At 39.4% G+C, this 24,289-nt stretch overlaps 1 protein-coding gene across 2 annotated transcripts in view; it reads left to right on the top strand.

Annotated features, from left to right (window-relative positions):
* Window positions 1-24,289, top strand: part of ARID5B (AT-rich interaction domain 5B) — a gene marked incomplete at its 5' end in the record, with an annotated part of 122,972 nt that overhangs the window by 40,691 nt on the left and 57,992 nt on the right. For both annotated transcript variants that reach the window (XM_080620912.1, XM_080620911.1), the window contains one exon: window positions 9,428-9,658. In XM_080620912.1, the coding sequence (XP_080477038.1) occupies window positions 9,428-9,658 (231 nt within the window). The remainder of the gene's footprint in view (window positions 1-9,427; window positions 9,659-24,289) is intronic.

The following is a 24,289-nucleotide window of genomic DNA, read 5'->3' as shown; positions in this document are numbered from 1 at the left end:
ATCAGGCTGGATAATATCTTCAGGTAAAGAAGATTCAGTCTTGAGCACTGGATAGGGGAACCTGTTATATGCTTGTGCTCGTTCCAGCGATCAGTTGTCATTGCTGTAAAAATGTGTGTGTCCCTCTCTTGCCAGTGGCTCCGGTTGCACGCTTCTCTGCAGCACCAGTTTTTCATTCTCCAGTATTTTCTCTGTGCAGTGTTACACATCAGAAGGAGGGAGACCAACACACATAATCATAGTAATAATAATAAAGATGATGAGAAGGTGTTGTAAGAGAAGTTACTGGATGTGACCCTCTCTGTGAAGGCACTTTAGGGAATGTGTAACTTCAGTAACAGCAGCAGTGGAAGTACTTGTGTTTGTAGCATAACTCCCTTACTCAAGTATTTTAAGGATCAGGCTTTATGTGTAAGTACTGAAGTGTAGTTCAGTGGTATGTTGGATGGTGTTCAGAGATTGCTGAAAACGGTGCATTAAATAGCACTTTGAATTGCAAAGTGCTGGTTCAGTTTTGTCTATGAGAATGATAACACTTATTATCTGATTGTTCCCTGTGCAAATCTCACCTCAGGAAAAATTAAATTATGTTTGAATTCAGCTAAAGCAAAGTATATCATTATTTCCTTTCGTTATTAAAAGGGATTTTTACTGTTCGTTTGTTAAAACTAAAGCAGCTGCCATGTCAGAGCCATAGATGATTTAAAAGCAAATACAGAGGCAGAGCCATTTACAGTACAATTGGCTTGTTTAATGTGATTTAATTTCTCTTCTTGGCTTCATCATATTACCAAATTATGTTTTCAGCCCCCCTCCTCTTTTTAATTCTTTCTTCTTTTTTGTTATCAGCAGAATTGAAGCATTATCAGTAACCACGACAACCAGAATAAATACTTGTTTTAAAGCTGATGCACATTCAACCTGAATGGTCCACATGACCCAGAACATTCAAGAGGACAAGGCAGCATGTGCTCCCTTCTACAGTCAATCCCCCCCCCCCCCCCGCCTTCTCCCCATCTCCATCTGCTTTAGAAAGCTAATAGGGCAGTTTAAAAACCTTGGTTTTCCGTAGCCAGCCGTGGCTGTTTGGACATGGGCTGGCCTGTGCCTGTGACCTGAGCAGTTAAGAACAGAAGGAAATTTTGGGAGGTAGAGAGGCGATTCCACAGCCCGGCTCTGAACTTGGCTGCATCCCCAGCATGGGGTCACTTTTCTTGTGCTCCTCCAGTTATCATTGCAGCCGTCACCTACCATTCTGTGGGAGGGCAAACTACTGCTTTGCAAACACTCCATGAAGGGGGAATATAATCCCAGCTGGGCAACAGCTAAATAAAATGAAGGAGTGACTGGGACTGTGCGAAACTGAAAATAGCTGTGTTAGGAGACAAGCCTCTGCCTGGTTAATCCCCTGTCTCTTCTGAAGGTAGGTAGGCTGGCAGAGGTGGCCAGAGACAGACAATTCCCTTTTGAGGAAATTTAGGAAACTCTCTCTCACCCAGAAATCCCCCCAAAAGGATTTTTGCCTGGCTTGTTTGCTCTCTCCCTTGCTTTCTAAGTTGCTTGATGCTGCAGAATAAATCCTTTAAGCTCTGTCTGTCTCAGTTTCTCTCTCTGTATAATGGGGATAATAATTTTTACTCATCTCCATAAAGCAGTTTGAGGCCTGTGGAAGGGATATATAACAGTTGGAAATGACGATTGTCAGTCATTCTTCTTTTGATTCTAGAAACACCTCATAAACCTGCTTCCTAAGGTACAGGAAGATCCTGGGAGTGCAGGGTAGGAGCTGCAGTTAGGAGGAGCTGAATACTGGATTAGGGTCTGAAAAAGGATGTTGAATGCCTGGTTGGAAACTTTTTCAGTATTTCAGCTTCTTCAAAAATTGGATTTATTATTTGAATTCTAAGTGATTTAATGAAGTAAATATTATGGAAGAATTGATGATATGAACGTCCTGTCAGTTATCGATCAACATACTCGGTTTTGTCTCTGTCAAGTAGTAGAAGAACTGAGATCCAGATCACCGACTGTAAAATGTTCAACCATGTGCTGTCTTTTTTTCTTTTTTTAATGACTGTATTGCTGTTGGTTTGAACAGTAGTTTCAGTCTCCAATAGATTTGTAAGTATTCTCTTTCTTTCAAATGTTAAACTAATCTCAGGAATTCTTTGAATGGCTGATGCTCTGCTGGCACTGTGACAGAAAACAGAGGGCTGGGGAAGTGGCATGAAATTCTGAGAATTAGCTCTGCGTCCTCCTTAAAAGGAAAGAAATATCTGATACATGCAGAAAGTCTGTGCATTTATTCTGTATGTTGGCAGAAATGGCTTTTGCCTTTTAATCAATTTAAAAGCAAAATCAGGCAGGCAAATATCCACCTAAGAATTACAGGCAACTTGTTAACAGCATCATCATTATCAGGTGAACATAAATGTAATCACTGTGTTCCCTATCCTGCAACATGTTGCCTTTGTTCTTGATTACATTAGCATTCAAATAGAGGGGGGTTCTCAACACAAGGATGAGTAGTGTGCGTCCTTCCAACAAAGCAGTATTCCTGTTGTGTCAATAATTTATCCAAATTTATTTAAACCCAAAACCACAGATTTAATGTCCCATCTCATGGGGCTATATCATCACTGTATTTGCATTTATCTGAAAGAAAAATATGATTCTTAGATTAATATTTTTAGGTCTTGTGATTAATTGGCCAGCTAAGGCACACCAAGTGGTGTTACCAGAGTGAACAAAGGCTGTGGGAATGAAAAGGCAGGGTGGATTGGAAGAGCTGTGTTTGATAAGTCTTCCCTAATCACTGGAGGGAAAGTAGATTAGTGTGCTAGAGCATACAGAAGTAGTTTTGTGACAATGATGCAGCTATCTGAACTCCTCAGCTGTTGCTCCTAGATCACAGCAGCCTGGTGCAAAGGGGCATGGATTCTTGCTAGGGTTCTTAGCCTTGTGTTTGCTCAGAGGCTTCAATGTGAGAAGTGGTCAAGCAAGAATCCAGGCATTATTCTCCTGTCAATAATTGTTATTCTCCATATGAAGACAGGCTGAGAAAGCTGGGGCTGTTCACCCTGCAGAAGAGAAGGCTGTGTGGAGACTCCATACCAGTATCTGAAGGGGGCCTATAGGGATGCTGGGGAGAGACTCTTCATTAGGGACTGTAGTGCCTTGGGTAACAAAGACAAGGGGTAATGGGTTCAAACTTAAACAGGGGAAGTTTAGGTTAGATACAAGGAAGAAGTTCTTTACTGTGAGCGTGGTGAGGCACTGGAATGAGTTGCCCAAAGAAGTTGTGAATGCTGCACCCCTGGTGGTGTTCAAGGCCAGGTTGGACAGAGCCTTGGGTGACATGGTTTAGTGTGATGTGTCCCTGCCCATGGCAGGGGGTTGGAACTAGGTGATCTTAAGGTCCTTTCCAGCCATAACTATTCTATGGTTCTATGTTTTATGATTTTATGATGGTTATTTCATTGGAAGACCCATCCTTTCTCTCACAGGAGTACCCAGAGATGCAGATAATGGTTGTCATTGCTTCTTGGCCAGCCATAGTTACCTGGGTGATGATTTGGGGGTATTTGGCAGATTATGACTGTACTGTGATATGGGAATGTGTTCTTATTGAACTATTCACCTTACAGGTTTTTAGGTCATGAAGATCCAATTTCTTTGACTTTCTGATTACTCTTTCATTGTTCTGCTGTTTCTGTTGCTTTTATACTTTTTGAGAAGTTCAGGGGGTCTAGTAATTGTGTAGTAAGTTCATTTCTGTCTGCTGGAAAGCTGTGCTATCTCCCTTTGGGTTGTTGTTAGAACAACAATCCATTTGAGATGTACAGAGCCTGAATGACCTGCAGTTGTTGGTTTTGAGGGGTCAGCTATGCATGTCTTTGTCTTGTCTACATCTGTGTTCTCATCCCATACTGCAGAAAGACTTTGCCAAAGGAGTAGCACAGGGGAAGAACTGGATCCTATTTTAAGAGCTGGAAGAGCCAAAGTCCATTGCCATAGATGAGACTGACCTTTTTATCTTGATGGCAAGGGTATCAGCTGGGAGGGGATGTTTTGCCATGCATTTGGACCATCACTTTGACATAAAGGAGAGTGCGTTGTCGCTTAGGTAGAGTTAATTTCACTCACTTAATTCGATCTACAAGTGAAGACTCCAGACTAAGCTAGTTGTCGTTGATGAGGGAGTAGTAGCTCCAAAGAGTGAGTTGATCCATGTCTTACAAAACAGCATGTTGGAAGGCAATCTCTCTGATTACAGAGCAATCTGCACAACTGTCATAGACTAAAACTGCAGTATTAGATGTAATGAGTCCCATCATATGTGCTCCTGTGGGTTGCTGACAGTCTTGGGAGGGCAGTGACACTTGAACACTGGCCTGCAATAGTGAAGAGACATCCCATCTTCAGAGTTACAGCCACATTCATTCAGCACAGTTAAGCCGTGCCGTTCCCAGTCCCTCTAGACATCCTCTGTTACCTCTGTGTCTGCTACATATTGATGGCATGGTCAAAGCCATGCATACAAGCAATGATAAACTATGATATGTGCATCCCTTGGGAGAGTGCGACCCCCTTAGTAACTGAAGGTAATGAAAGAAGGCAGAGTAGCAAGGGCATCATGCAGAAGAGGAGCCTGATGGGCAGAGCCCTGCAACTTCCCTCATTTTCACTCTGTATTCCAAACAACTCCCTTGCTCAATTTGCTACCCACACACCAAAGCATTGTCCCATTTTATCTGGTTCCCCTGATACTTCCGTTGCTTGTCTTATGAAGATCTGTGTCAACATTTATCAAAACAAATGACAGGCCTGGGACCTTTTAAGTAGGTTTTTTAGTTAATAAAACCAATCTTCTACTTCTGTTATGTTAAAAGTACATTATCTTTTTATTACAAACTCTCTACAGCTCTGTCTGTTTTCCTTCTTGGCAATTTCATGACTGCTCCAGTTGATTGCTGTATGGAGAATTACAAAATCATTAAGGGTGGGGTTTTACCAGCTGACTTACAGTACAAGCCGTTTCTCAAAATAACCACAACAGTGCAATACTGATGTGTAATTTACGTCACAGTATGTTTTTATGAAATAGTTTGTGGCTTATTCATTTAGATTTAGAACCGAATATCTCTTCTCTCGCTTTTTAATCAAGCTTTCTTCTTTCTTTTTTTTTTTTTTTACTCTTTAATATTTTCCATTCCTGGGCTTGGCTTGCCTCCAATTTACCAGCTACAGTGAGGAGGAAAAAGATCTTTTTTTTTTTTTTTTTTTTGTCCTTTTGCCTGCAGTTTAACTGCAAGTCTGTTTTCCTCTTTGATGTATATATTTGTGTTAACTGCCTCAGAAGAGATGGTAGATTTGTGATAGAATATATTGCACAAAGCTTGAGCAGGGAATTGATAAAAGAGATGCAAAAGTTCAGAATTTCAAACCATACCAAGAAACTGACGCTATTTAGCCTCCTGCTCTAGTACATTTCCTTTTTAAAAATTACTTTCTGTATAATGTCTTGTAATTAGAACAGGAAATCATTGAGTAACTGTAAGAAGAATAAGAGCACTTAAACTGAAAAGAAAATTACCTTCTGAGAAATTATATTCACAATTTTTTTTTTCCCTTAAATCTTTTTTTTTTTTCTTCCCTTCACGTTAGTGTGTTGGTAATGATAGTAACAGATGTACATACCCTTATCTGTATCATTGTTCTGCTTATGTTTTTCTGGGTGAAAAAAAAAGTCATTTTCAGTAATGCAGAAAATGAATGGACAGAAAATGGGAAGTGCCTAATTACAAAAAATATTCTGTGTCACAACAGAGTAGCAATTAAATTGAAACTTCAATATAATTATCAATAACAGTTGAGCCTGGAAGTGTGCCAGGCGCGTAAAGTTGGTGCTCAGCCTTTATGTGGTTGCTAGGAGCACGGCGAAAAGTATAAAGCTTAGAGAAAGGAATGTCTAATGTAATAAAGTAACAGAAGGTAGCATAAATCATTGTGAGGGCAGTTCATATTGACATTATTTTACTTAAACTGGGTTGAAACTAGACATTTAGTCTTACAAGAGGCACAAATTCATATTTCTTCTGCAGAAATAACTGTGCTTTCTGGGAAGAAGTGGAGTGTGCTTTCCTAGCACCAGCCTCGTACATATTTGGAATCTTTTAAACAAAAATCTTTAAATGTTTGTTTCTGTTGGCATCCAGATGCATTTGCACTAATACGATTAAAAGAACTAAAGGGCAAAATACTTGGCAGCTTTTGCAGTTGAGGTAATTAGGTACAGGAAGGAACATGCATAGTTTTTCCATCAAGCTCTATAAAATCCTGGTGTGAAGGTCTTTAAAGAAAAAAATGCTTACTGATGTTGAGAGTAGATTATGGCGGTTAGCAATAACATTATAGGCTGATGTTTCCGAAAAAAGCAAACAAAAGGCGAGTTATAGTTTTTTTATTTCTCTGCTCCCTCTGTAAATAGTTCTGGCTCTGGATGGATTTGTTAAGAATTCATGCTTTTAGCAGGCTTTATTTTTTTCTTCGGGGGCTTTTAATTGTCTTGCGTTACATATTAAAAATAGTTGTGCTGATTTGAAAGTCAGTTCTTGCATAGATTCATTGTGTTTGGCATTTCATGCATCTCTTACTTACAAAGACAACTTGAAGAACATGTAATCCAACATAAATGCCAGGCTGTGCCAAATCCCAGCTCTCTTTACCCCTCACAAAAGGAACTGTTGGATTACTTCTATGCATATATAGGCAGTGCTCAGAAGGCAGAGGTGGAACCTTGACTCCTAATTACAGTTTCTCTGTTTTCAGCCCTGAAACACATAAATAAATGAAAAATTGACATTGGAGTGGGTTATTAAAATACATAATTATGATATAAACATGGGATTAGAGTAATTTCAGTGGAGCCTTACAAGCAGTGTACTGTAAGTACCATGTTCTCTCAGCTGAAGCTAAAATGAGATTCAGAAATAAAGCATCTTGGTTTTCTCAGATCTCAGTTAAATGTTTTTAGAAATTACTTCATTTTTCTTGGTTTTAATGGAATGCGATCCACATTTTGATCACTGCTTCTCCTAAGAGTTAACTCTAATATAGTATTTATGAAAAATATTCAGCAATATACATTCCACTGTTAAACAGCACATGTTAGATTTTGCTAGAAGAAAAAAATAGTTCTTCTTTGCACTTGCATTTTATTAGGGATTGATCTACTTTGATTTCTCTTTTCTCACGTGGGCATGGTTGAGAAAAAAAAGTCTTTGTTCCAGGAACACTCTGTTTGTCTTTCACTAAACAAATCTTCAGTTTATTCAGCCTTTGTTCGTTCTTAGATTTATCTATTGAACCTGGAATGAATAAGGAAAGGAAACAAATGCATCATGAAGTACTCGTTGGAATTGCACAAGCTTGTATAAAAGTGATCCTGTATAAAATGACTTGATTTTAATTTATGCCAGGGGTTTGAGTCAAGTCATCAGTTGTCAGAGGTAGAAAGTTTGTGTAATTCTGCACAGGGATTTACAGCACATTTGTCTAGAAACTAATGGTTTATTACAAAGGCACATGGAACATACATTTATATACACCCTGTTTACAAAGCTGACCACAACCTGGCATAAGAAAAGTGCTGTCAGATCAACAGATTCAGCTCTCTACTATGTATGCAAAGGTATAAAGTAGTAATTATTGTCAGGCAGGCATATATGAAGCTCTCGAAAGAGCTAAAGGATGGATCATGTGCTTGTTAATTCCTAGAACAATTGTCCTGATCTGATTTTAGAGTTTCTTAATAAAGAAAAGAGCGTATTATTCCCAAGAGCAATTGGCTCAATCGTGCTGTTGTAGGCTTCTGGGATACTTACTTGTTGAAAACAAAGAAAAGCTTGATTTTATTGACCAAAGCATCCTTATTGACCAAAGCGGTTATAGGACATGCATTTTATTTTCTTAGAAAAGTAATGTCAGTTTCCCAAAATGTATTAAAGTTACTTTTTTACACAGTTTTTTTGATCTCCCCACCTACATCAGGGTAGTGGTGAAAGTTCTGAGTTTTTAAAAGTGATGGCTTTCAGGAGCTGTGCTTGTAAAAACAGTACTTCCCAAGTCTGTCTGCCATGTTGATTTTTTTTTTTGCAGCATTGCATTCATCTGCAGTGATGACATTCTAGGTGATATATCTGCTTCCAAGGACCTCTTAAAGTTTAGCCTTTTATGTGTCAACATTTCCATTGCCTCACCAAATCAAGATGAGTTGTGACACTGTGTTTAGTTGGGGTGAACTGATATGACAATTTCTTTCGATATCTCAAGTGATTTTTACTTTAAGGGTAAGAAAGGTGATTTCAGTATTGGTAATGGGATTAAATAGAAGACTTTTTGTCTCTGGCAGAAGAAATATCTGAGTTATTCAGTAATCATAGTACAGCAGAAAACATAAAGTGAATGCTCTTGCTTTGCCTTCATTGGTATGCATGGAAAGTCATGTTCAGTTACCCCACCTGAGGAGATAAATGAGCATAAAAAGAAGCACTGTTAACTATCAGCTGCATACCTGCAAATGAATAATTTCTCATGTTTGCATCTCTGGTTGGGTTTTTTGCTGTTAGGTTTCCTGCTGGTTATCATATGATGAAACTTGATTGTGATATTTCAAAATCTGCCACCTTTATTTCTAATATTGACTAAAACCTGGGGAATGGAAAAGTCCGAGCTGTAGATTGCTTTGTATCTTGATCCCACACTTCGACAGTACAAGCTGTTTGAAAATTAATTTGCTCATTATGCTCTGCAGGTGTTTTATTGAGTCCTGCTGCATTTGCAGTTAATGTGAGGAAAGTTATTTCCACCTGTTGGGTTAGCTTAGCATCAATGACCAGGTCAGATCAGCCCACCTCGCTGGCCCAGGACCCTTTAGTAGTTGCCAGTATCAGACACTTCAAAGGAGAATTGATAGTTGTATGCTCCTGGGCTTGTATATTATTATTTTTAAAAGAGGCTAGCTGGTGTAAACATGAGTTCAGTAAGGCTGTATAGGAAGCTGAGTGAAAATGACAGATAGTGTTCCTATCAAAGCAGCCAAGTTGGCAAAGTAGAGCACTTTGATTCAGACTGCTGGCCAACTTCTGCAGAGTGGTGTTTTCTTACTCATACAGGTAGAATCCTTGTGGATAAGCATGGGAGAATTGAACAGAAAGCCAGAAAAGAAGCTGTTTCAATAATATTTGGGTTTTTTTAAATTTCTATTTTTAACCTTTCTTTCGAAAACCACTGTGCTATAGAAGATAGGTCTTGAGAAAAGATTGAACCAGTGGGCCATGGGTTTTCTGACATGTTTGAGTTACAGCTCATGTTTTGTGTTTTTCTGATATACTAAGAGGGTGGCTTTTTAATTTTCTTCTTCCAGGTCAGGATGATGAAGATTCAAACCTGCTAATTCTGAGCTACCCACAGTACTGTCGATATCGTTCCATGTTGAAGCGCATTCAGGACAAGCCTTCGTCAATACTAACAGACCAGTTTGTTTTAGCCCTGGGGGGCATTGCAATAACCAGCAAGAATCCCCAAATCTTCTACTGTCGGGATACATTTGATCACCCTACTCTAATAGAAAATGAAAGTATATGTGATGAGTTTGGTAAGTTACATTACAGCTATTTTTCTCAAAAGTAAAGACATTTTCTTCTTTTTAAGTTTCCATTGATTTCCAAAGGGAAGATGTGATTCCTGTGAAATGAAACAATACTATTTATGTTTGAAATGTTATTTATCAAATGTGCTCTTTCCTCTGTGAGACTGAAGGATTCTAGTCACTGGTGATCTTCATATTGCAACTTAAGTTTATCACATTTAAAGATATTGTTACATGGGTAGAGCATGTAGCACAGTTATTCGGTATGAGTGAAAGGGTCCCTTGTCTGGATTCGAAATTTATCTACCTTATCTTTTCACCTATAGCTTGTCTTTCCAGAAGCTTTACAAAGCACGTGGGGTATTTTTGAAGTCATTGTTGGTGCAGTGTGCTAGCAAATGCAAAATATGAGAGGGTCCCTGCACATCCCATTGCTGTTGCAGAGCACTCAACTGCATGTATGCTCCCAGGGCCCAAAACAAATGTCAGCTATAGCTGGTTTTATCTGGCCTTCCTGGAACGTGAGCTTTTTCAGCAGCAGCTTTACCAGTGCAAGGAGCTTGATTTTACAAGTGCAGATACACTTCTGGGAGGAGACTTCTTAATTCAAAGGTTTTAGAGAATACTCTGCAACTTCTTACAGCTGGGAGAGAGTGCTGCAAGATTTGACTCCTGATCTCTGTCAGGTGATTTCACACTTTTTTTTTGTGTGTGTCAGATCAACCCAAGGGCAGCAGATTGCTGCTAAATGTGTGACAGAATGCACGTTATGTACACACACAGGGTTATTCTAGCGATGGGTCCAGTGTAATTTCTTTAGCCGTGAACCCGTGCTGTGAGAATAAAGTTTATTACCCATATCACCTGATGGATGAGCACTGCAGCTTATGCCAGCAAGGTCTGTTTGCAAAGCGATGGTGCACGTTTGCTGTGCAAGACCCCTGCATCTCCGCAATGGAGCTCTTGTGATCTCTTAGAGAGAGAATTTCTCATTATGCAGTCAAGATGTAATAGTGGGAGTGAGAGGTAAGGGATTCAGTGATGTCTGTGATGAGAGAATAATCTCCCCCTTTCTTGAAACTCTAGCATGCTGGCTTTGAACTTGACGCCTAGTCCAGGCCTCCTTATGTTGACAAAGAAACACTGACCCAGCTGATGGCATTGGTGCATTTTGTGGGTAGCGCAGACTGCTCCTCTGTTGCTGCACCAGTCAGCTCCCAACAGGCAGGAGAGATCCTTACTCACATGATGTCGTCACTGAAGCACATTACTGCTGTAAATAATTATAATTTTGTCATGTCAAGCTTTTGCAGGATCAGGCCTAAACTGTCATGTCTGCTCACTCTCACACAAAACATTTACAGGCCTTGAATGAACTATGAATAAAACTGTTGGTTGCTCTTAGGGTGGGGGTGGTGAAAAAATAAATGAAATACCCTGGAAGTTTGGTCCAATAACACAAAAGTATCATGTTGATTTTTATTTACTCTGAGCTCCAGCTCAGAATATAAAGTTCAGTTTTAATTGACTATCCTTTTTATATGGAAAAGGTTATTTTAGGCTTGAAGGCGTTTGATGAGTGTACCATCTGCTTTCTGTGGAGTATTTTATTCAGGGTCATTCCTTGATTACAGGTTTGTTGAAATAGTTGGATCCATAATGTAAGCGTATCATGGAATATTAGTAATAGATGAACCAAAGGCATGTGGAGTGATGCAGAAACTACGCTTAGTGAACCATAGCAAGTGCTTTGTTCAGTCTCTGAAAGCTAACTATGCCATTCTCTTGACCTTTGCAAGGCGATTATCTCATTATCAAACCAGAGCCACAGAAATCTTAGCCATAGAAAGTAATAATGTGTATTTAAAATTTAGTTTGCTTTAAGAAGCGGCTTTTTAAAATGCCTATAAAACCAAAAAAAAACCCATAGTCTTTAAAAGTATTTCTTATGAAAATAATGATGCAGTAAAACTTGCAAGCCCTGCTATATTAGGAAGAAAAAAAATGGCCAGTGTATGGTTCCATTTCTGTATTGCAAAGTGTATGGTGTCAATTATACTACCTTTGTTAAGGCAACAGGCAAAGTGCTATTTTATTCTTTTCTTTGCCGGCAGGACAATAAAACGTACACCACTTTGTTACACAAGCAGGTTACATTGATATCATGTAGATTGATGTCACATGTGGAAAGTGATGACTGCTAAAACTAAACAGAGGCAGGGTGGTACAGTAGATAAATGGATTACTCTGAGGCACTGGTATTTATCAGTCAAATCTGGGGGAGGACCAGATTTCAAAAATATGACTAAAATTCTTAAAAGGTGTCTATAAGGAGATCCAGACACATTTAATTTGAAGAGCTTGGGTATTTCTTACATTGCAAATGAAAGAAGTGTGCCAAAGGAGCAAGATAGGAACATGTATATTTCCCTATCACCTGAAATTCTCCAAATTCTAAAGTGAGTACAAAAGTTGGGAAATAGTCTACTAATGTCTTTATATGGGAAGCACTGGCTTCCCATACAGATGCCAGATCTTCTACGGAAACACTGCTGTTGGGAAAGGTGTTACATGTTCTCTGCATGTTGGAATACTGTGTGACAGATACAGCATTAACAAGTGAGACACCCGAAACACCTTTACAAAAAGCCCCGCTCACTGCAGCATATAAGCTGTCGTCCTTGTAAGGCAGTTTTAATCGAAATGTTTTTTGCAAAAAGTAGTCTCTCTACTTTTATTACAAGTTTAGAACAAAACCAGCTTTTTTTCAGTTTTGACTCCTTCTCATACTCCCTCCTTTTTTCCCCATTCTGTAAGGTTTAACAAAAATAAATAAAGAAGGAAACGAGGAAGAAAAAGTAAGTTTTGTTGACAGTAAATAATGTGGGGTTTGGTGTGGGACTTTTTTAAGTAGAAAGGGGATGTAGATGCTGTTTGTGAGCTCCTCCAGGGATGGCTGGAAGATATGCTTTAATAGCTCAGGCAGTCCAGTGTGGATGGCTTCTGTGTTTCCATAGAGCTTTGTTAGGGGTTTGGCTGCCTTAAGCTTCCCCACCAGCTTCAGTGTGGGCTACCACAGCCAGTGCACTGCAGCTGCCTGTATTTGCCTATGTCCCGCCTGTGTGCTGCTCTATGGCGCATGCCCAAGTGCCATATATATGCAGGAATACTCAGGGCTGTTTTTCTTGCGGAGTCCTTTTCTGATTCTTCTCTAGCTTGGTTCAGTGTGCCACAACATCCCATCAAGGAGGCTGCTGGAGAAGTAGGCTGCTGAGGAATTGGCTCAGCATCTGGAAGGCTCAAAGATTTACATCTGTTTCTTTGGAGCCTGACAAGGAAGAACTTTCTCTCCATTTACAGAGGAAAGACTGCTCGAAGTGGGAAGCCTCCTTCTCCCATTCTTGTTGATGTAACTACTGATTAGTTAATCTATCTCCCTTGGAGGTTTCCCTCCAGAATGCAGATAGGCCCAAAAGCTTGCTTCTCTTCAGAACACAGAGGATATAAGCCATGCTTGATGTCTTGATAGCAAAAGTTCATTGATATGACCACAGTCAGACTGTATACTTATTCCCTTCCTGAAAAAAGAGCAATTAGAGGTCTTCACCAGCATGAAGCTGTCCAGGTGGATAATGAAATGCTGGTGTTGCTGTCTGGGAACAAGAAATCTGAGATTTTGAACCTGCACAGGAGGCTAGAGTTGTCCATGGCTGAACTTGAAGCAGAAAAGCTTGATGCCTACCTTATGGTGCCGCCAGGCTTGCAGGCTTACACGTCGCACTGAGCAAGGGCCACAGGGAGACCTCAGGCTGGACTCCATCAGCAGTGGCAGCAGCAGCAGGACCAGTGGCAGAGCAGGGCAGGCAAATGGGATCAGTTTTCTTGATGGCCTCATTTTAGTTCTCTGCACAGACTAGAGTTCACCTATGCATTTTTTTATCTAACTGCTCCTGTTTATTAGCATGTGGAAAAAACCAAAACCCTATTTCCTCGTTCCCCCCCTCCCTTAAAATGAAAATAGTGTGTGCCAGCTGAACAATTTATTTCAATTCAAGACATTTTTCAAAATCTTTTTCATTTATCAGCTGTTTGAGTTACTGTTACTGAATAACTTTTGTAAATGCTTATAATTTACTGACATTTGCTGTGTGGTCATACATGATGCAAGAGAGAAGGAATGAAAAAATAGGGATCCTAATACTTTTCGTTATAGACCAAAGAGATCTAGCTGGAGGCAAAGCTGCCTGTGTGTCCAGAAGATGTATCTGAGGGTCACTGGGCAGAAACCAGTGTGCACTTGTTGCTGGAGCAGCTCGCATCTTCTGCATTTGGTTGTCTGAAGGTGACTTGGCCTTCTACCAGACTCATGCCTGCTCCACTGCATTGAGTTCCTGGGCACATCAATGAGCATGGATGCTTTTGCGACCCAGCTGTGGGCTATGTTGCCAAATGCATGTAGGCCCCTACAACAAGGGAGAACTGTCTGCACAGATATCATCAACATGACCTCCACCTTCTACAGGCCTGGGGACTTAGAGCAGATTAGAAGTAGAAGGGTCTTGTGCTTGGGTGATGGTGGATTTCTACAGCTGCATCAGCTTTGACAGGTGAAAATCTCATACAGAAAGATTTTGTCATGGTGCTTAGCTAGATAAACATTATCAATCCTTCCTGCTAAAGATAAACCAGAAGGCTCACTTTCATTCGTGAGCATGGGGTTGCTTTTTCTATGAACAGCAGTGGGAGAGAAAACTGGATACCTTATTTCTTCTTGATTTTTAAAATCTATTTGGTAATATTTTAACCATTCTGGATTATTTGTACAGCATGCTGGGTCCAATATGCCATTAAACAAGCTGTTAGGTCCCGAGTGTACTGCAAACACATGTTCACCCCCAGAAGAAGATTAAAAGTTTTATTTTTGTATGTAAAGACCAATTTTTTATACAACATTTCATACCCAAAAGTAAGAGAACTATATCCTGCTGTGGTATTAATATAATTTTTTCTCTGAAAAATGAAACTTCTTCATTTTACCATAACGTGAGCAATGCAGAGGGAAAAACTGCTCATTGAAGAAAATTATGTATAAAGGGCATTGCAGTCTCCACTTCTCTCCTCTCCTCTTCCCCCCCCAAAAAAAAAAGAACCCTTAATGCGGTATCACTTGCATTGGAAAAATCTTCTACATTCAAAACAAAAGAACAAACCTTCAACAATTTGGATCTCCCTGTAAAACAATGCAGAAGGCAGGTTCTCTCACTTCCAGGGCTGGGAGGGAGTGGTTAGGAGTGCAGGATAACTTACCCATCCCTCCTAGCCACTGAGTTTCTGAGCCAAGAATTTCAGAAGGACTTCCATCTTGTCATTGATCAGGGAAGCCATTGCAGGACAGTGCTATGAAGAAGAAGGGACGTTTTAGGGGTAGGTCATGTGCCAGAAAAATTGTGTAGGGTGAAAGCTGATGATTTGAGGATATGGAGTGGTACCATTACTCCTGCAATAGCTGAAATTTGGTCTTTGCTTTTGTTACACATCTCAGTTTACACAAGTTTGTGACTCACAGATAAAATCAGTTGTTTAGGGGAAGAACATAACAAACCAAAACTTTGGCAAGGAATGAGACTTAACAAGAAAAAAAAAAAGGGGGGGGAAGAAAAAAGAATGTTTCCAGTCTAAATGAAGTACAGCTTTCCTGTTGGTGGCTTGCTTTATTTGTGTGAACGTGAGTCAAAGTTGGCTTTTCTTTTAAACCAGCTCTAGTACAAAAATTTTACTTTGGCCTGAAAGGGTGAGGGTTTTTTTTTAATGTTTCTCAACTGTCATAAAGTATCAGCATTATTGCTGTTGACTGTTTTGGCTACCTGCAGGGTAATTAGTATCAGAGAAATTCAGAACCACCTGAAGTTTCCAGATAGATACTTTAGGCTTCTTTGTTTTAACACAAATGTGATTTTAGAGTGGGATAGGTGTTAGTGCTCTTCTACGGCTAGAATGTTCAAGGATTTAGAACTTCAATAGGAAGAGTATAGAGGCTTTTTATTAGTGTGGATACTGGGACTTCCTTAGATGGAGTTTTATGGTGGCATATCCAACAGTCTGAAAAATATGTAAATCTTTTCCAAGGTCCTGGACAGAGTGGCTTAGCTAAATATTTCAAATTTTAGCTCTCTCAAAACAAAAACAGGACATAGCTGGAGGGGAAGTAATGATTAATGTATGATAGTGCTATATACAATATAGATAAACGTACATTTCCTCTTGCCTCCCTCCCCACCTCTGCAAACATAAGCTTTTAGCATGAAAAAGCAAATCTGGAAATGTTCTGCATTCTGGTCAGACTTCTTTCTTATTTTGTTAATTCAACTGTGGAGTAAGATATTAATGATCCCCAGATGTTGTTTATAATGATTGATTTTTCAGTTGTGAAAAAATACTTGCAGTTTTTTTAAACAATTGATATTTCATAGTGTGCTCTGCAGCATTTGAATAAAATGTCTGAAGGCAGAGCTGTTTATGTGCCCAACATAATTGCTTCTGTTAAGTGATTTCTTCATTCTTAACATTTTTAGCTCTTAATTGCTTTTTCCCCATACATCTAAAAATAAATATTTGCGAGTTTTGCATTCTGTCACTCATTGAAATGCATAAAATATTTGTATACTCAAAGCAAAAAGCACCGATAAGGGGTCACATTCTGTCTCACTTAGTGGCGTAAATCCAAATAACTTGATCCACTTCAGTGGCTGTTACTCAAGTTTTTCACCAGTTAACCAAGGGCAGAATGTCACCCGATGTTAACAGCAAGCTGTTAAGCGAACGTAAGTAATGTGTGGCAAAGTAAGATAAAATACCTTTCTGTCTGCAAGAACTTCAATAGAAACAAATGCTGTTAATTTGTTTTGGTTGTGGGGTTTTTGGGGTTTTTTTCTTTTTTTTAGTACATTTTCAGGAGCAACCATAGCTGTAACCTGGATAAATATTAAGATAGATGTTTTTTCACTTTATAATCAAAACTCCTTTATGAAGAACACTGATTTTATTCAGGTTGCATATTCCCACTGCCCTCAGGAAGACAGCAGATGCTGAGTGGAGGGACAGGAGCTGCCTGAAAAGGTGCTTCTGCCCATTTCCTCTGGCCCCCTGGCATCACTTCTCAGACGGGGCTGGTGGTGACTGGCTGTCCTGCACAAGAGTAGCTGCCCAAGAAGCCTGCAGCGGCTGTTGACACCACTGTGAGAGCACATCTCCCAGGGCGAGGGCACTTGGGAAATCGGTATGGCTCCTTACTTCTTGAGGTGCCCTTGGGTAGCAGTACGGGAGAGAGAGGGGCTGATGCTGTGAGCATGCGGTGCCATGTGCCCAGCTGCTTGAGGAAGCACCAGGGCTGTGAAGTGTGGGGTGGCCGGTAGGGCCTCCCTGCAGGGACAGGAGGGGAGGTAAGGTATCCTCACTCCTTTGAAGACTCCATGGCAGAGCTGACAGCTGCGCTTTTAGCAGCTTCTCCTTTTTAATTTTTAATTGAGTAGTGACTGTGTGATGGTATTTTGGGGTTCACATGTTTTATTGGCTGGAGTTTGGCAGAGAATTAATGGGTTGTTCCAGCAAATGAAGGGTTAATAAGTGAGCTAGTTTTCTGTGCCTGATAAATGTAACTTATCACATGGCGTTTTGTCGTCTATTACACAGGCGTCAGTTTTATTGGTGTCCATTCCCTAAATTATTGTAGATATAAATTACTAATTCCTCCTATATAAGAGTCCTCCTCAATGGCTAGTTTTATGGTGCAGCTATCAAAATGACATTCTGTCATTATAGTGAAAAGTAAGCCCAGCTGTGTTTATCATGAGTGTAAGCCATGTCCATCATACATGTTCTCATTTCTGAAGCCATCTTTTCCCTGCACCCCCCAATATCCCTTCATTAGAGCATCCCTATTTGACTGTCCCTCCTGGTTTCAGTGCCTCCCTTGGACCACCAGGCCTGCCCAGACACTTGAGCTTTGTTTTTTGAGAGCTTTCGGTCCACTGGCATCCCAAGCCTCATGAGCAGCATCCCTGAGGTGCCATGGCTCAGAGTGGCTGGGAGCAGGGGAGACCTTTGCACGCAGGGAAGGGCCCCTGTTCCTGTGCCTATACAATGGAAAAGAGAAGTGGTTTATGTCAGAATATGGTCACATTCTTCTGATTAAACCCACTCAAAAAAGACAACATTGTAATATTTTCCAATGACTGTTTATCATGAATTACGTCAGCCTTCTTTAAATTGCTATTATTTCTCCTTAATGCTTCTTGGTGCCTGCATAATTTACAGCATTGGCAGCTGCGGGACTATGAAATAACCTTTCACAACCACCATACAATAGTAAAGAACGTGAAGTTTTTGTTGTTAATTATTATGGGACTACTTTAAGTTTTTTACAAAGTGACATAAAATATTGTTGAGGTATTTATGGTTAAAGCTACTTTTACATGGATCTATTTTGCTTCTGGCTAGTTCTTTACTAAAGCAGTCATTTGTGGTTATTATGCCTTGGGAGATATTATGTCAGAACTGGTTTAAGAGTATTATTATGTATCACATGTCATATATTACATGTCAGCACTTGAGGCTGTCTTTCAATAAAAACAAATGTAATTTTAGTTAATGGTCTTTTAGGTATAGGCCATTTGTAAACTTACCTGAGTTCATTTGAAGGTATACTAAAAAGCTTTGTTCTCCCAGAGTGCACTTGAGTAATTTCATTCTCACTTCGGATGGAATTTCCGAAATATTTATCATTATTTCAATCAGATGGTGCTGCCTCTAAAAAGCAAATAGTTGCCCAATACTGAGGTTAATGTACACATTTTAAGGAGCTGTAACTGTTACTAATTACTTTGTTTACTTTTCCCCCCTCCTGAGCTTGTGGTTCCCAGGTTCCCTACTGGTCGGGCTGATAGTAGTATCCCAGGCAACTAAGCCACCTAATGACGATACTTCACTGCGCTATTTAAATTAACAGTTTGTATCTTCTAGATAATCTGGATGAAGGGGGTATAAATTAAAGCTTGCAGACGAGTTTTAGGTTCCCTTAAAGTTTCGTTTCAAATCTGGAAAACGCAAACTTGCACAAAGCAAACTTCAAATTAATATGTCATTCCCCTTGGTTCCAAATACTATGCATATTTTCCAGTACTTTCTTATTTAAAGCAAGAAATGAAGCATATAGGGTGTGCCAGAACGTTCACAAAGAATGAAAACACATAAATGACTCATGAACTTTTTCTGATTTTTTTCTTAAAATGAAATTAATTACTTACTGCTAGGCAAAGAAAAAAAAAAAAAAAAGCATGATTTCTTCCACCCCCTCCAAGCTATGTTTGAGCACATAACAATGATCAAAGCCCCTATTTGTCTCTAGTTACATTTTCCTCCATGGAACTACTCATTTTGGTAACTATAGTAGGGAAAGGAAACCCTGCTGGGCAAAAAATCAGTCTCTGTCCCCCCCCAAATGCTCATGCTGGAGATGTGAAGTTGCAAACATGAAATTAAAAAAGCAAGCAAAGAGCAGGGTGAGCATTTCATGTGTTGCTAAGGTGGAATTTAATAAGAGGAACATAAAATGGAGCTAAACTTGCCTGGATGCTGTGAGATTTTTTAATATTAGGCGGCATGCTTGATTTCCCTGGAAATGAGCGAGCAATCTGAATTTAGAGTTGTTTGGCAGGGGGAGGGGATGTTTCGTTCTCTTTTTTAATCAAAGGCATTTCACAAGCCAATTGCAAATCAAAGGGGAATCTATCATTACGTAAGAATGTAGCAAACTTTTCCATTTACTGAATGAATATTAGGTATTTCAGGAGCAGATAAAAGAGGAAGACAGAGCTGAAGTCTTAGATATTTTAATAGAGATTGAAGTTAGTAGTGAAAAGGTCAAAGTGCCATTTGTTGAGCCCCTGCTTCTGGCATGGTTTCAAAGCTCACAGTGCTGACTGGGGGCTGTGATGTGTGTTAATGAACAGTTGTGGCACTTAACTGAGATCATGGGTTGGTCACATGAATATATATAAAAGATATGAGTGAAGATTCCCCCCCCCCCCGGCTTTTTGCTGCAGTTTGGCTATTGGAAGGGCTAAACAATTAAAAGAAATATTTGAAATACTTGAACACCACATTAAGTCTCCTAGTCTGTAAAGAAAATCAGCTATGAATAATAGAATACTGCTCTAGTTAAATATAGTTATTCAAAATTGTTTTTAGCTACAGATGTTATGCCATTTTAGAAACTTAGACTAAATAATGTCAGATTGTGTTTGCTTTTTTAGTATGTTATTCATTTATTGGGAAATCCAAAATTTAAAACAGCTGGGAAAGGGTTTGGTGTTCACTAAGTAATCTTTAAAATGTGTACATTTCAGCCTTACTCTTATAGAGCTGTTTAGAAATGACTGAATTGTATATTATAGTTATAAAGTTCTGTAAACATGCTGTACCATGTAGATGACAGGGAAACATGAAATGGGAAAATGAGATAATTCTGGAGCCAAATTTTATGTATTACAGACTTGATAAAACAGCAAATGGCTTTCTCAATTTAAATAATTTGTAACTTTCCAGGAACATGCATGGGTGTTATGAACAGTATGTGTAAAATAGCAGCAGAAAATAATGTTCATTTTCCTTTAATTCTCCCTTTGATGTTTATGTCAAAACGAAGGAGTTAATTTATCTAAGAGTTTTGCTGCTTGAGTTGGACTGTACAAAACCAATCATGTAGAAATAATAGACTGTGCTGTACTATTGCAGTTTTAATAGCTCTTCAGTTCTGCTCAACAATTAGTCCATACATTTTATAGCTGTGTCTTTAAGAAACTGGCACACTCAGCAAAATCACAGTAATTGGGAGATGATGCAATGTGGGGAGAAATCGGAGGAAGAAAATAATTGAAAAATAGTGTTTTGTTCAGATTTGGGTTTGTTTTCTTTTAAAATTTTAAACACTGCAGTAGTAATTACTGATGGATGAGACTTCAGCAGAATTTAAATTCCACGTGGCTGGGGTTTTGTGAAGTTGTTTTTACATCAAATTGCAAAAGAGGCAAAATAGCACATTAAAATTCTTGCTATGGTTTTCTCTCTCTGAAATCAAGTGAGGGCATTAAGAGTGATCCGGAGGAGGGGTTTTTTCCCCTTTATTGACATTAGTGCTGTTTGAGTAAGTTCTCATTATCTGCTAGATTCTTCGTAAACCAGACAGATCACAAATAATACGTGAATTAGTTTATCATTCGCTCAGACAGCTAAAGAGGCCTGAGCAATCCCTTTTTGCTTGTGTCCAGTGAAAAAGGTACCAGTATGTTATGGTATGAGCATCCATCTTCCCAATGATGGCCAGCGGATGCTGGTAGTTTCTTCATAGGACCTTGTTTTTATGCATAAGTATATCATGCATATGAATGCAAATTAACAAAAATAAAGTTGCTTTTTTTGTAGGTTTGTCATTGGCAATTAGGACTTTGTAATGTTTTTTAATTGATTTATTTTCCATCATGGGCTAAAGGTCAGTGAAGCAGTGAGAGTTTGCATTTCAGTTGAAGTTTGGGCCTTAGTATTATATATAGCTGTCTTAAGTCTTCTAGTGAGCAGACAAGCATTTCCTTGTGCCTCAGGGCTGCCGTGTTGGTCTTAATGCCGTAAATTACTTGAGGGTAATGACAGATAACCAATTGACTGGAGTAAGAGAGCAAACCTGGTTCTTAGATGAATAAGCATGGGAATAGTGAGAAGAAATAGAGAGGTATTACTACTGCTGCATATAATGCTAGAGGAAATCATTATCAACACCCCTAAGAGCTAACATTTTGGTAAGTCAGTCAAATGATGACGGCTTTCTGCGAAAAGGATGATAAAATTTCATGGGATAACTGCACTACTAATACTCAAATGTATTATTCTGAACTATGAGCTGCAGAGATGGAAGAGCATGGAAGAACAGGAAGAGTTTATTAGAGGGATTTTTTCCCACTTTCAGCTTTGTGCCCAAGTCTGACATCCATGCTTTGCACATTGTATTAAAATACTGGACAGGGTTAAGGAGGGACCCAAGAAACAGTTCATAGCACATAAAACTTTCCTTCAAGTGAAAGACTGTCAATCCACTTAGTGCAAGGAGGAGGAGGCTTAAGAAGCAACCTGATCATAGTCTGTTAGTATGTCCATGAGGAGAAAAACTATGACGGTAGAGGCCTCTCTAATTTGCCAAACGGACACATAGCAGGACCCCATGCTTCAAAGTGCAGGCAGATAAATTAATGCTGAAACTAAGGCACAATTATCTAGCAACAAGGGGTAATTAGCCATGTGAACAACTTAGCTAGGAGTAACATAGATTCTTTATTACTTGAATCTTTTAAATCAAGACTGATTTTGAAAAGACATGATCCTTTCGCAAGGAAGAGATACTGTCTTCATCCAGCAGTTACTCTGACATTAGCAGTATTTGCAGAAAGTAAACAAAGCACAAAATCCTACCAATTCCTTCTGGCCTTTAAAAATGTTACTGTATTAATATATGTGATTTGTAATATCTGGCCAGCAAAGGATCTTGTGTCTATTACACAATAAAACAAACCTTCCTAAAATTTGCTCACGCTGTTAAAAAGACAAGGCAGAACTTTTCATCTTCCTTGTGGACCAGAGGCTGAGGAACAGGGTTACAGAGGAAACTGGTAGGTTAGGAGCTAAACACCAGTGTCTTCACTAGTCCACCTTGCTGGCTGCTGATACTCCATGTCCTCTTTGTTCTCCTTACCTGTCTCCATCCACCATAAGCAGTTGCCTCTCTCAGCACCAGTTGGGAGTATGCTCCTCTGCTCTGGTTTCTGGGGACTCATCAGTCCCTTGCCTGTTCTCTTTTGGGGAGATCATCTCAGACAGAATTGGATCTGGTCCATTTTAGGCCACTTCAGTAGCTTCTACAAAGGGCAGTCTTCTCCGTTGAAGTATAGAAAATGTATCTCACTCAGTAGCATCTTATTTAAATGGGCAGCCACACACTGCTAGATCATCAACAGACTTACTGTACCAACTTCATGAGTCTTCATTGATGGATCCTTCACAGACATCTCCAGTCACCTTACTGTTTTGCATAATAGCTTTGAAAAACATGTTAATTAAAAAGCAGGTGTTAACAACAAGTAGGTAATAGAGAAGGTGGAATTTATTTGAAGTAAGCAGTTTCAGCCCACAGAAAGGGTAAGAGAATATGCGAAAAGGCTAATGGTGATCATCCTGTTAACATGGGTAACACTTGCAGATGCTGCTGCTGCTTCAACAGAGAGGTACTGCGCAGACTTCCAGCTCTGTCATCACCCTGCAGTGTTTCACTCTGGATTTGCAACTGTTGTAGTAGAAGTTAAACTCCCAGTGAAAACAGCTCTTTGCTGTGGGGTGGCATGTTTACTTTAAGTAGGTGTTGATGATTCTACTTCTCACTTCATTGACTAAATAAGTCGCTTCATCTTCATCTTAAAGTCTTACAAACCTCAGCTGAACTTCCCTGAGATGAGCCTGTGTCCCATTACTTACTTTAACAGAAGCAAAGCACAGGTTTGAAAAATGGAAAGATTATTCCCAGGGTCTTTAGCAGCTCTTAGCTCAGAATACCATGGTCAAAATTAGCAGTATTGCTGCCATCATTCTTTTATAGCGTCCTGATTTTGCAGCGAACCATAATAATTGGATTTGCCAAAAAAATGACGGTTCTTCAGGGCTTTTTTTTTGTGTGTGTGTTGCTTGTTTTAAAAGGCAGCCTGTAATTAAGATGAGTATGTGTACATTGTGAGTGTTTAATTATGGTAGAGATGGGTTTGTTATAATTCAACAACAAGAACTGCAACAACAAACACCCCCAAAATTTCCTAATTGCAAATTATTGCAGTTGTTTCATTTAGATGTTTAAGTCAAGTTATGGAAGTCTGTGTTTACTATCTTTAGAGCTTGATCATGACATTGGAATGTATTTTGGAAAAAAAGACCCCATAAAATGAAATCCACATTTACGGGTAAGGAGCGCAGAGCACTTAGGATCAGCAGTGAGGCTACAGTATCTCTTTGAAGCGTAACAAGGAGGAGTACTTGCTGGTGCCATTTTGGGCTTAGAAGGTAGGGAATTGATACACTTGGTAAGTTCTAACACTAGCTGTAACACCAGCTGACCCAACACCATTAATTTCATGAAAATGTGGATTGTAATATCCCAATGACAGCAGTCAAAAGATAAAACTAGATCTGAAGCTCTTCATTTAAAATAAAACTTTATAATAAAGTCAAGTCTCCTAAGACGCTTCTTTTGTGCTGCGCTGTGTGTGAGTAATCTTGGTGAGTCATCTAGCCTCTGACATACTGCAGCCATCAACATTCCCAGCCGCGAGTGTTGCCCTGCATAAGGGAAATATCCTATTTTTGGTATGGCAATGTCCTCAGTTTTAAAGAATTTTCCTTTTTTAAAGTGCTCAGACAATTAATGCCTCATGCATGTATTCAACAATAGTTGCCTAGCAACCATCAGAAATATTCGGGAGAGCAAAGGAATCCAAGATGAATGAGCAGAAACATCAGCTCCCATTTCAGGTGAGCTGGAGAAGGCGTCAG

Source organism: Psittacula echo (genome assembly GCF_963264785.1).
Source record: "Psittacula echo genome assembly, chromosome: 6".
Lineage (NCBI taxonomy): Eukaryota > Metazoa > Chordata > Aves > Psittaciformes > Psittacidae > Psittacula > Psittacula echo.
This window is presented reverse-complemented; position numbering and strand designations above follow the sequence as displayed.